Source organism: Eulemur rufifrons, chromosome 16 (assembly GCF_041146395.1).
Source record: "Eulemur rufifrons isolate Redbay chromosome 16, OSU_ERuf_1, whole genome shotgun sequence".
Lineage (NCBI taxonomy): Eukaryota > Metazoa > Chordata > Mammalia > Primates > Lemuridae > Eulemur > Eulemur rufifrons.
Genome location: NC_090998.1, coordinates 70407737 through 70418558, shown reverse-complemented (window position 1 = coordinate 70418558; position 10822 = coordinate 70407737). Strand labels below are relative to the sequence as shown.

The window sequence follows — 10822 nt, the reverse complement described above, 5'->3', positions numbered from 1 at the left end:
CAGCCTTTCGTGGCTGGGGCAAGGGCAGGCAGCCATGGGCTATCCTTGGAATGCCTGCCACTCTCTGCCCACCACTGCCACAGAACAGGGAGAAAGAAATCATTAGGAGAAGACTGTGCTTTGTTTAAAAGTAATTCTGTGTAAGCAAGCAGGACAGTGTTCAATTAATTTTGCAAAGAGTAGTAGCCAAAAAGTTTTGTAAAGTGTCTGGAGGCTTTACAGGGATAAAGCCACAAAGCTTCAGTTACTAGATAACCCAAGGAGTCATAATAACTGATCCCCTGAGGGTTTCTAATAACCCAGCTTGGGCTCTATTAAGAAAATTATCATGAGACTAGAAGATATTTGCCAGCGATAAGAGAGGCTGGAACTGGCAATTAATCCTTCCTCACTGCTCAGTGGTGATTAGGTCCTCATGGGATTGCTACAAACCTGAGCTCTTACAGTTTAAAATAGATTTTGAAATATTAGAGAAGGTCCAAATAAGATCAAGAGAAATTATTTAAGAAATCATCAATTGCTATAAGGAAAGGAGAAAGTCGTATTTATTTGGAGGAAGAAAAAGTTCCCGAATGATAATTTATGCTTTCAATCCTACACTAAGACAATTAGTTTGGCTTTTAAATTGTCGCAAAAATTGGACTTCAGCTGCATCAGTAGATAGTGCCCTGAAGCCTCAGGAAGACATCATTTAAATAAACACCAACAGTTCTACAAAGGATAGTGTGAGAATATTATTTCTGAAAATAGTCTTACAAGTTTAGCCAGAGCCTTCCAGAAAGCAAGGGACCAGGTAGATGCCACCTCTCTGTCTCCTGACAAAGTGTGCAGAGTACTAGATTAAACAATGAGGGAAGAGGAAGAAATGCTAGATATTTTCATGGATATTCTATCAATCTATTTTTCTTCTAAAGCACCTAAAAAAGCCCCCAAACTATGCGTGGACATAAAAAGGCAATAGTAGGTCTTGGTTCCTTAGATTCTCTTTCAAAGCCTGACAGGTAAACAGGCTCAGATGGGCTCAGTGATGTTTAGAGACCTGAACCAGAGAAAATCCAATTTGATTTTCTGGTTTTTGTGTGTGTGTGTGTGCGTGTGTGTGTGTGTGTCACATGTGATTCCGGATCATTTAACATCTGAGTCTCATTTTTCCTGTGAATAGTGACAACCACTCTGCTTAAGAATGTGTTGAGATAATTAACAATAATATCTGAAATCACCTACTACCCAATATAGGACTGTACTGCTAACCAGAGCCAGCTTAGGAATTGCAGACAGATTCAGACCTCTTTCCAGCACGGCATCTGAAAGGAGCCTCTATATGTTGAGGGGAGACTTCAAACACGCCAAGAAGTCCCTACCTCCAAAATGGCCTCTCTACTTAGGTCTTAGTAGACTTCATACCTCACCCACTATCACTGCTGCTTCTGTTCCAAATAAAATTGGTCTCACGAAAAATAATGCACTCTGAGAACAAATTGTTTGCAAGCAGGTGAAGATGAAGATGATGAATGAGGCTGCCCTGAATAAACTAGATGGGCGAAAACATTTGTTGCAGAGGAAAGGCAGAGGAGGCAAAGAGAGGAGTGAGAGAATTGTGAAGACAGACCTTCTCCTCCATTACTTTGCCCAGGACCCAACCTGCTTTTCAAGTTCGATGCAGCTATTCACTTATGGTCATGGAAGAAAGACTCGTGATGCACAAGTGAGAACCAGACTCCTAGATTTCTATAAAGCAAATTAGAATACATGATGCAAGTTTCATCTTTCTCTAGAACTTTTATAGTGCAAAAGAAAGGAATGGAAATTTAATACATATTTTTTTCTCCATACCTGTAATAAAAGTCAGTTTTACAAACCATGCCGGGTACCTAAAATAAATCTTATATTCTAGGGGAAAAATATTTTTATGTAACTGGATTTGTTTGACTCTGACAGATAAAAGAACAAAAAAAAAAAAGCCCTTTTCCTTCAAAACACTAAGATCATATTTATGCATTATTTCTGGACATATTTTTTCAAGAAATTTTATGCAAAAGGTTCATTGTTCATTGCTATCAAAGCATTCCAAGCTATCAAAATAATTTGGATATCTTTTTTCACTTACTCAACATTAAACAGGTTAGGTTTTTGCAACATTTACTAAATTTCAGTTAACATTAATGAAAAGTAAAGAAAGCAATTCAAAACGTGCAAGATTTGGGAAAATTTTTTCTTATAAGAACATCTCTGAAATATTCATCTATAGTATCACTGTATACATTAACTTCTTTTCTTAAGTGGTGAATTTGTTACGGATATGTTAAATCTAACTTTTTAATTTAAAATTTTTAAGGTGACACATTGGCAATTATAAGTCCATTAACATAATTTTAAGAGTTTTATATACTACGTAATTTGGATTCCACTGCCTAGTTTGGGTGACTATAAAATAATTTGGGGTTTTTAAAGGCTGAGAAGTATTTCTCAAGGTTAGTTTTTCCAAACAGAAAGTTGAGTGTTATAAATTCCACCTCCCACAGACCAGAATTCACAACCATTGGTCAGGGGCAAATACCACTGGCTCTGCGTCCTCAGTCACTTTGTGCCATTTCACCAAGTCGGAGCCAAAGGTAAGTTTTTATACTTGCTTTCTTCTTGGGTTAGAGACCTTTTTCCCTACTATAACAACCTTTAAAAAATAATTCAACTTGCTTTACTATCTCCTGGTGAACTTTGATTTAATGGCTATGGTTTAATTTTGCTATTGAGTTTATATTATTCTTGGAAAATCCAAAATTCTCAATTAGCTTAGGAATTAATAACATTCTGCAAAGTAGTTGATCTCAATAGTCACGTCATGACAGATGCCAATAAAATTATTGTAGTTTCCAATATATGCCTTAAATCAAGTGCCCTGACACAGACCACATCCTTTGGCAGTATAGACAGGCACTATTGATTAAGATTGAATGAAATATTATGCAAAAGGAGAAAACAGTGAAATTTCAGGTGTTTCAAAATATCCCAATGATAATTACATTATGTATTTGGAATGTCTTTTGAGGCTATGTATTTTAAAGCTTTAAGTAAATATACATTTTCAAAATATTATGAAATGGCATCAAGAGGACAAAAATTCAAAGTTTCAACTAACAAACTACATTAAGTACTGGTATCATTGCTTGAAGGATAGAACATAATTTTTTTAATTAAACATAGATGTTTCTCACTATTGTAAGGTTCACACAGACTGCCTTATTGCTGATAGCATTAGAAAATATGCCAAATGCAAGCAAACTCTGATATGTAGCCATTTGTAATCAAACATAGAGTATGAAGTAAGAAAAAGTATCAGCAAGTACATGATTTCTTGGAACAATGGAAGTTGCCAGAAATATACAAGGAAAATATTTTTTTAGGTTGGTAGTGGCCCCTGCTTCCCACTGGAATATGGAAGGATGGTTCCTGGAAGATTTGCAAATCACACTGTTTTATTAAGAAGGACTTTGTTGGTAATTGCCTAGAACAGTTCCAAATCTGCAATCCTGCAAAGACTTCTGCAAAAGCAAGTAAAATAGAGGCTTAGTTTATCCAGTGTGAATAAGAAATTTTATTTGAAGAAAGCATAGGAGGGAATAAAAAGGAGCTCCTTGTACTGCCTCTTATTCTCAGAGGAATTCATATCCTTCTGCCTAAACCTGCTTCATAAAGACCTTCTTTCAAGTAGCTGAAGGTCAGTGTGTCTGCCAGTGCATTCAAGTTTAAAAGTAATATTTATCATGAATTCCCTTTTATATGTGTGCATAGGTACCAACACCATACCTACCATTCTTAAAGTAAACCCAAGAAGCATATCCAAAATACAAAACCTTCTAAAATTACACATGCTTGATAAAAAATTTTATGATACTTTGCCTACTCAATAAATGATAACTAGGTAATACTTTTTGATAGGACAACCTTAACTATTTAAAATTAAATGTGAGGGTTTTTTTTTTTTTTTCCCTAAAGTGAATGTATTCATTGGAGTATATGCAGAACTAAAATAATTAAAATTATAAGATCTTAGCTGAGCCTCCCAAAACATATGATGTAATGGAAAATAAGAATTATGTTTGTTAAATAATTACAAAACAAATAATTGCTCTAATAACATGTGCATGCAAATCCTCCTGAAAGGGAATCTTGGCAAATAGTGCTTTTTAACATGTATTTCTATTGATTCTGAGTTCAAATCTTAGATAGCTGTTAAGAATTAAAATAAAATACTAAGAACTAAAGGGAAAAATAATTGTGTTTTCTCTTCTAGTTATGAACATTTTGAAAAATATTGCATGAGATATTAACTTATGTACATATCAAATTATGTATGTATTCTGATACTCAGAGGCAACAAAGAAGTAGCAGAAAAAAATAAAATTCATTATTTTGTTCTGGAGAAAGCCTTAGGCTTCTGTGTACAAGAAACAGTCATGAGTCCTAGTGGTATCACTGGCCAACTTTGTCTCAGTTTCCTCAACTGTAAAATGATGTGGCAGTTACAGCCATCATCAACATGAACTCTATATCCCAGAGTTGATGTAAGAATCTTAATGCTTATTAAATGATAAAACTCTTAGATAATCAAGAGGTGTTTGTGAACGTGTATCACAATCTTTCTGCATTCCATTTTCTCCATAAAATAAAATCAGTAATTAAAATATCACTGTAAAAACATGGATTAATGTGTGAATTAATTTGGACATCTGGTAGCAATGGCCTCAGAAGCCATGTAATTTCCTGTGTGTGATGTTTGTAAATTAATTATCCATGTAAGGAAAGCCACCAGCTTGAATTCCTCGAGGTTGACATTGATTTATCATTTCTAGTTAGTAAAATCTATTCATAAATTATCACTTAAATATTTATGCATTTTAATATTTTATGATTAGGAAAGTTTGAAAAATGAAGACATTAGCAAGACTTGTTCTGGGCCTTGTCATCTTGGATGTTGCCGTGTCTGCACCAACTCTAGCGCCCATCAACTATGACTCAGAAACCTATGATGCCACTTTGGAAGACCTGGATAACTTATACAACTATGAAAACATCCCTATTGATCAAGCTGAGGTAATTGATTCCTTCCATCCTTGAGACTTTTGAAAGCATGGCCTGAAGGATGATTGGAGTTTATTCTCTTCAAATAGCTTTTTTGCTTATTTATAAATTGAGAGGTTTTATCTTCATAAAACTTCTTCTCTTCAGAACATGTTCAATCTTTTGGAGGTTAATACTAGGTCAGTCTTTTGTTTCTTAGAGTTTATATTATTTCCTTCAAATTTCTTCACCAAATTGCAGACAAAAATGAATGTCTATCAAGCTGAAACAAAGAAAATTAAAGGAAAAGGCAAACAGCGAGGAAGAGTTAAAATGATGTGCATGCCACGATAAGCAAAGTTTGGGCCAAAGGAGAAAGATATGAGATTAAAATGAATTAGCAGAAAATAAAAAAGAATATAGAGACAGGACAATGGGCGGGAACTCCAGTGTGTCCCAAGAGTGAATGTGCTTCCCTGAGTGACTGATCATTTCTCAGACACTAATGTAGAAATTGGCAAAGTTGTAGCCCATTACATAAATCTGATATGATGGGTTCCTCACCAAATGCTAGGCATTTTACATAAATAACTAAGGGATACAGGCTAATTTTTATGAGTAAGAAAGCAAACAGACCTTGAAATGCTAGAGTGTTAACTAATGTGCAACACTGACAAAGACTAAATAAATAAACAACAAAAAATTATGTCATCTTTAAAGGATCATAACATATTTTGGGCAGACGAAAATTTCAAGTATGCATCTTCCTGGAATAACTACTTTTGTTAACCAGGAATATGAAATATTTAGACAAAATCATATATTTAACTTGCAATAAACTTAAACATATCTTTATTAAGAAGATAGTAAAAATTTTCATTATTTTTTGTTGTCTTATGAAATACAAGAGTTGGATTTTCACAATAACGACAGTTTTCACAAGTCTTCTCCCCTCTTGCCTTTCTCTCTCCCTGTCCTTTGCCTCTCTCTGTCTCTACTCTATCTCTCCCTCTCACTCTTGCTCTCTTCTGCCCTCACTCCCTTCCTCCTCCCCCCAACTCCATCTCTCCCTCTCCCTTTCCTTCTCTTTAATAAAGTTTTAGGCTCCACAACAAATCACTTTTCTTCTGCACATTTGATTGTGACTCTATTTTCTAAGTCTTTACTAATATTTACTGTTTGATTCATTCCACTCTATGGCTTCTGTTATGATAAGGGGATTTTCTATTGAGAACTTAGGGTCATTAACACCAGTCTTGCTCTACATGACTTCTGTGTCTCCAACCTAATGCATCAACGTAGAGGATGAGATCAAATTTGCCCAGTGGTTAACTCATCTGCTCTTTTCCATCTTGCATAAATATATTTTTAAAAAAGTTCCATCATCTTGTTCTGTTTCTATCTTGCACAAATATATATTTTTAAAAAGTTTTAGGCCATAAATGAATTTATCTGCCAAATTAAATATTTTAGTTCAAAATTATTTGTCATTTCCCCCAAAAAATACTCTAGAGGAGCAAAGAGATTTGACAATGACCAAAAGTGAACCCCATATTTTGAGTAGGGTTGAGGAATGGATTCAAAGGTTCTGTTTATTCCTTTTACTAGACCCAATGTACAATAGAAAAAATACTGTTTGGGACCATGATTTCTCTAGGCAAAATTGTAAAGAAGATGAGCTATATTGCCAGAATGCTTTTGACCCCTTCCTTGCTGTCGGGATCCTTTTCTTTGCCTATAAAGCCCTAGGCATTCTCATGAAGTTCTGAAGTTTTTCCTACTATCAAGAAATTTAAGCTAAAAGACATAGTTATATAAAGATGATTTAATATATAACCTTTCCTCAGTATTTGCATATTCTGGAATAAGAACTTACTGCAAAATACCAAATATGTGACACTGTATCTTTATGCAAACATCCCTAGTTTTCCACAGACTTCTTTCTAAACAATTCTAGTTCCATTAAATCAGTATCTTGATGTCAGGGACGAAATTTGGATCATGAGAGAGATTCAGTACAAGGTAAAATGCCTGCTGCTAGCTTTAAAGAGAGATGGGTCCATGTGGCAAGGAATGCAGAAGGCCTCTAGATGCTGAGAGAAACTGACAGCCGGAAAGCATTTGGGGACCTCAGTCCTATAGATGAGGAAACCTGAGCTCCACATAAGATCACAGTACTGGCTATCACCTTGATTTGGGTCTCACGAGATGCTGAGCAGAGAACCCAGTCAGGCCATCCCTGGATTTTTGAGCCACAGAAACTGTGAACTCAAAAACGGGTATAGTTTTAAGCTCCTAACTTGATGGCAATTTGTTATGCAGCAATAGAAAATTAATACAACATGTAACAACTGAAACTTTTTATTTCTGAAAACCAGATTTGAAATAAACTACTGCTGCAAATATGGCACTTGTGAGTCCAGTGATTTGGCTACTTAATAAGATAAACCACCCCAAAACCCAATGTTAGAATCTCAATTGAGATTTGTTGATTTCTACTGGTGGTGGTATATTCATTGCCTCTTCAGTGGTTGAGAAAGGGTCACTAAAGTATTTATATTTTTGAAAACTATATACAGTAATAGAATTCCAGACTGATGAGTTACTAATTTCTAATGATCTATAATAGAATATTTAGGATCCTCCAGATTCTATGTTAGGAGAGGTTTTAGACCCAACAATTCCATCAGAGGGCTATGTATTGCCGTGTAGATAAATTTGTCGGTATGAAATGGTTACAGTTTATACTGAGCTTTGATTTTACTTTAATGGTATGAATAGGAATTGGTTATAGGCTGTATGATCAAAGTATAGCCTTTTTTACTTTCTGATAAATAATAGCTAACCCTAAGTGAGCAATTTTTATGCGCCAAGTACTATATTCTAGTCATATTACATGTATCATCTCAACTATTGCTCGCAACAAAACTATGAATTGCTATTGTTTTTCCCATTCAATAGATGAGGATATCGAGAAAAGAATAGTTAATTAAATAATTTGACTAAGACTAAACAGTAATGACATATAATCATATTGATGCTATCTTCTCATATCAGAAAATAATTTCCATCAGGGTAATAAAAAATGTATTATCCTTTCCCCATTTTCCATCCTATTCCAAATGCCCTTTTAATTTGATGATGGTTTTAGGTGAACTAGATGCCAGGTGCCCTAACACTCCTAAAAGAGAAAGAACAGCATTCTTCTGTGGGTGGATAATGTGAACTAGAAGTCACTTTTATACATAACTCACTCCATTATCTAATCATTCCCCAAAAGTGGCTTAAGACTATTTCAAAGAATAATTGTGGATATGTGTTCTTCAACACATATCTAAGTTCTGGACAATAACCTAATTTTATATTTATCACATATCTAGTAGTCTAGAGAAACATTTTTTTTTATTTGCCTTAAAGTAATCATCAGAAAACTACATTGTTCTACGGTTGGTATTCTTTGAGTGGCTTAAATTGATATTGTCTTCTTGATGAAGGTGGTTATTTGAAGTTTCCATTTTCATGGCATAGTTTGGGGTTATTGTTATTCCATTTCCCTTCAGTTGGAGGGGGCTTCAACTTGTTTTCTAAGGAAAACATTGTTCTGTCCATGAGTAATGTCTCTTTCCAGCAAAGTGCTCAGTAGCAATATTCGTATTTATGGAGGCTCTACAGAATTATGTCAGCTTCCATTTTTCCAGTAAAATTTCCTTGGCTTCATCTAGGTAATTAGACTTATTCTTGCCTACACTAACTACATTAATTAATTTAGCCTTATATAATTACTTTTGTTTAATTTTACCTGCAGTGTCCCTATGTATTCAATAAACATCAAGAATTGTTATACTATAGAACACTCTGGAGCTGTTAATTGTATTTGCTGTAGGATGGTATGAAGGACTCACAATGATACTATGCAATGATCTTTATGAGGATACGTAGGAGAAATTTCTCTCAGGTCTCCATGCCAGAATGGGTTGCAATTTTTAAGGAATTTGCTTATTTTCTAGGTTCCATATTGTGTAACTCATTGTGCTTGTGACTTTGTCTTGCCTGCTCAGAAACCTGGAGCCCAATTTTTGTGTAATTCTTCTCTGGTTTTATATAACTTCCCCTAGCTTTATTTTCCTGTCACCGTAACTCCTCATGTAGATTTTTTGAAGTATTACTATACATTGTTTTAAAATTGTCTCATGTCCTTTCTGGAATGACACAGTGTATGTATTCATAAGTAAATATTAATAACAAGAACAATGCATAAAGGAATATCAGTAAAAATTTACCACAGAAATCTTCTTGCAAAAGAGATGCTTTCCTTGCTCTGACTCCTCCATTGGTCTTAAAATTGAGGCCAATTTTTCTTGTTCATAAAGAATACAAATGGCTAGATTGCTTAAGGTTATCCTTATTAAAAAGTCGCCTTTGAAACAAATCAATTCAGCTTGAAAAAGATAGCTTTTCAATATGAAGAAGCTATAAGGTTCATCAAAGGAATAAAAATTAAATTTAGCAAAGTTGTAGGAATGGAAGACAACTCAATGAAGGCAGTTGTATCAATTAACGATTGAGAAAATGTTTCTTTTCTATTGTCATCAATATAATACAGTGCCAGGCAAAATAATTTTAGGATATATGTTGATGCCCAGTAACACCAGAAATTGCCTTAAAAGGAAGCTAATTCTGGAAAATTTATAGGAACCAATATCCACTTTAGATGATGATATACAAAAAGGATCTTAGCATTAAGTTTTCTAAATATAATAAATTGGTATAGAACTTTGTTAATGTTAAAGGGTAGTTTGTCTCAAAAATTATCTCTGTGCTTTCAGAACAAAAAATATTTAAATTAGTAATATTTTGACTATTTCTTTACTCTTGTAACAAAAGATATGCAATATGTTTATCTTTATATTTGCAATTATACCTCCCTTTGGCCAATTTATACAGTTTACTTTCAAGTTTCAAACATATGGTTTGCACATCAAAAACCTCATATTGGAAGAAGAGACTTTAACTCTATCAGCCTGAAGTAAATACTCTTTTCAGGATATGGGAAAGGGATAAAAGCGAATCTCCCTCTTCACTAAAGATTCTCTGGAGGAAGGGTGGAAAGAATTTTGCTGATGGGCTTTTAATATGGTTGTCTGATCTATTTTCCATGATTCTTTTAAAAACAGTGTTTACCAATTGATCCTTATTTTAAGCTACAGCATTTTTTAATAAAACCTTAAAAAATGAAGCAACAAAAAATATACAATCATGGAGGTTCATTGGGAAAAAAAAAATACTGATAGTCTTTGCCAGTGACATCCTTGTGTTTGTATTATACGTTATTTATGAGACCACAAACAAAAGTTTATTCAAACAATTATCCTTGGAAAGAAGATATTATTGTAGCCATTTAATACGAATAACTGAGGATCAGAATAATTTTGTTCAAGGTTATTCAGCTAGTAGGTTTCAGAGTAAAATTTAAAACAGACTCTTTTAATGCCAAAGCAGAGAGTCTTTGGCACTAAAAGCCTCCATTATTTTTCTGCTACTTCTCTTTAATCTTTACTTCTTTTATCCATGTCCAATATTGAGGATTCTTTTTTCTGAAATTAAGTAATTTGATTATTAGGAATCAGAAAAACAACAATTTTCCAATGATTACAATTAACACAGTATCCAAACATCTCTTTAAGCTGTCAAAGTATTTAAGGGAGCAAGAGGTAAAATGATCCTTTTGAACTGAAAGCTGCTTTGTCAGAAATATGGAGATTGA

General features: G+C 34.1%; 1 protein-coding gene across 1 annotated transcript in view; it reads left to right on the top strand.

Moving 5' to 3' along the window:
• Positions 1-4913: 4913 nt before the first annotated feature.
• The window catches only part of EPYC (epiphycan), a 30616-nt gene continuing 24707 nt past the window's right edge, over positions 4914-10822 (top strand). Inside the window, exon 1 of the mRNA XM_069491051.1 lies at positions 4914-5091. Coding sequence (XP_069347152.1) covers positions 4927-5091 — 165 coding nt within the window. The 5' untranslated portion in view covers positions 4914-4926. The remainder of the gene's footprint in view (positions 5092-10822) is intronic.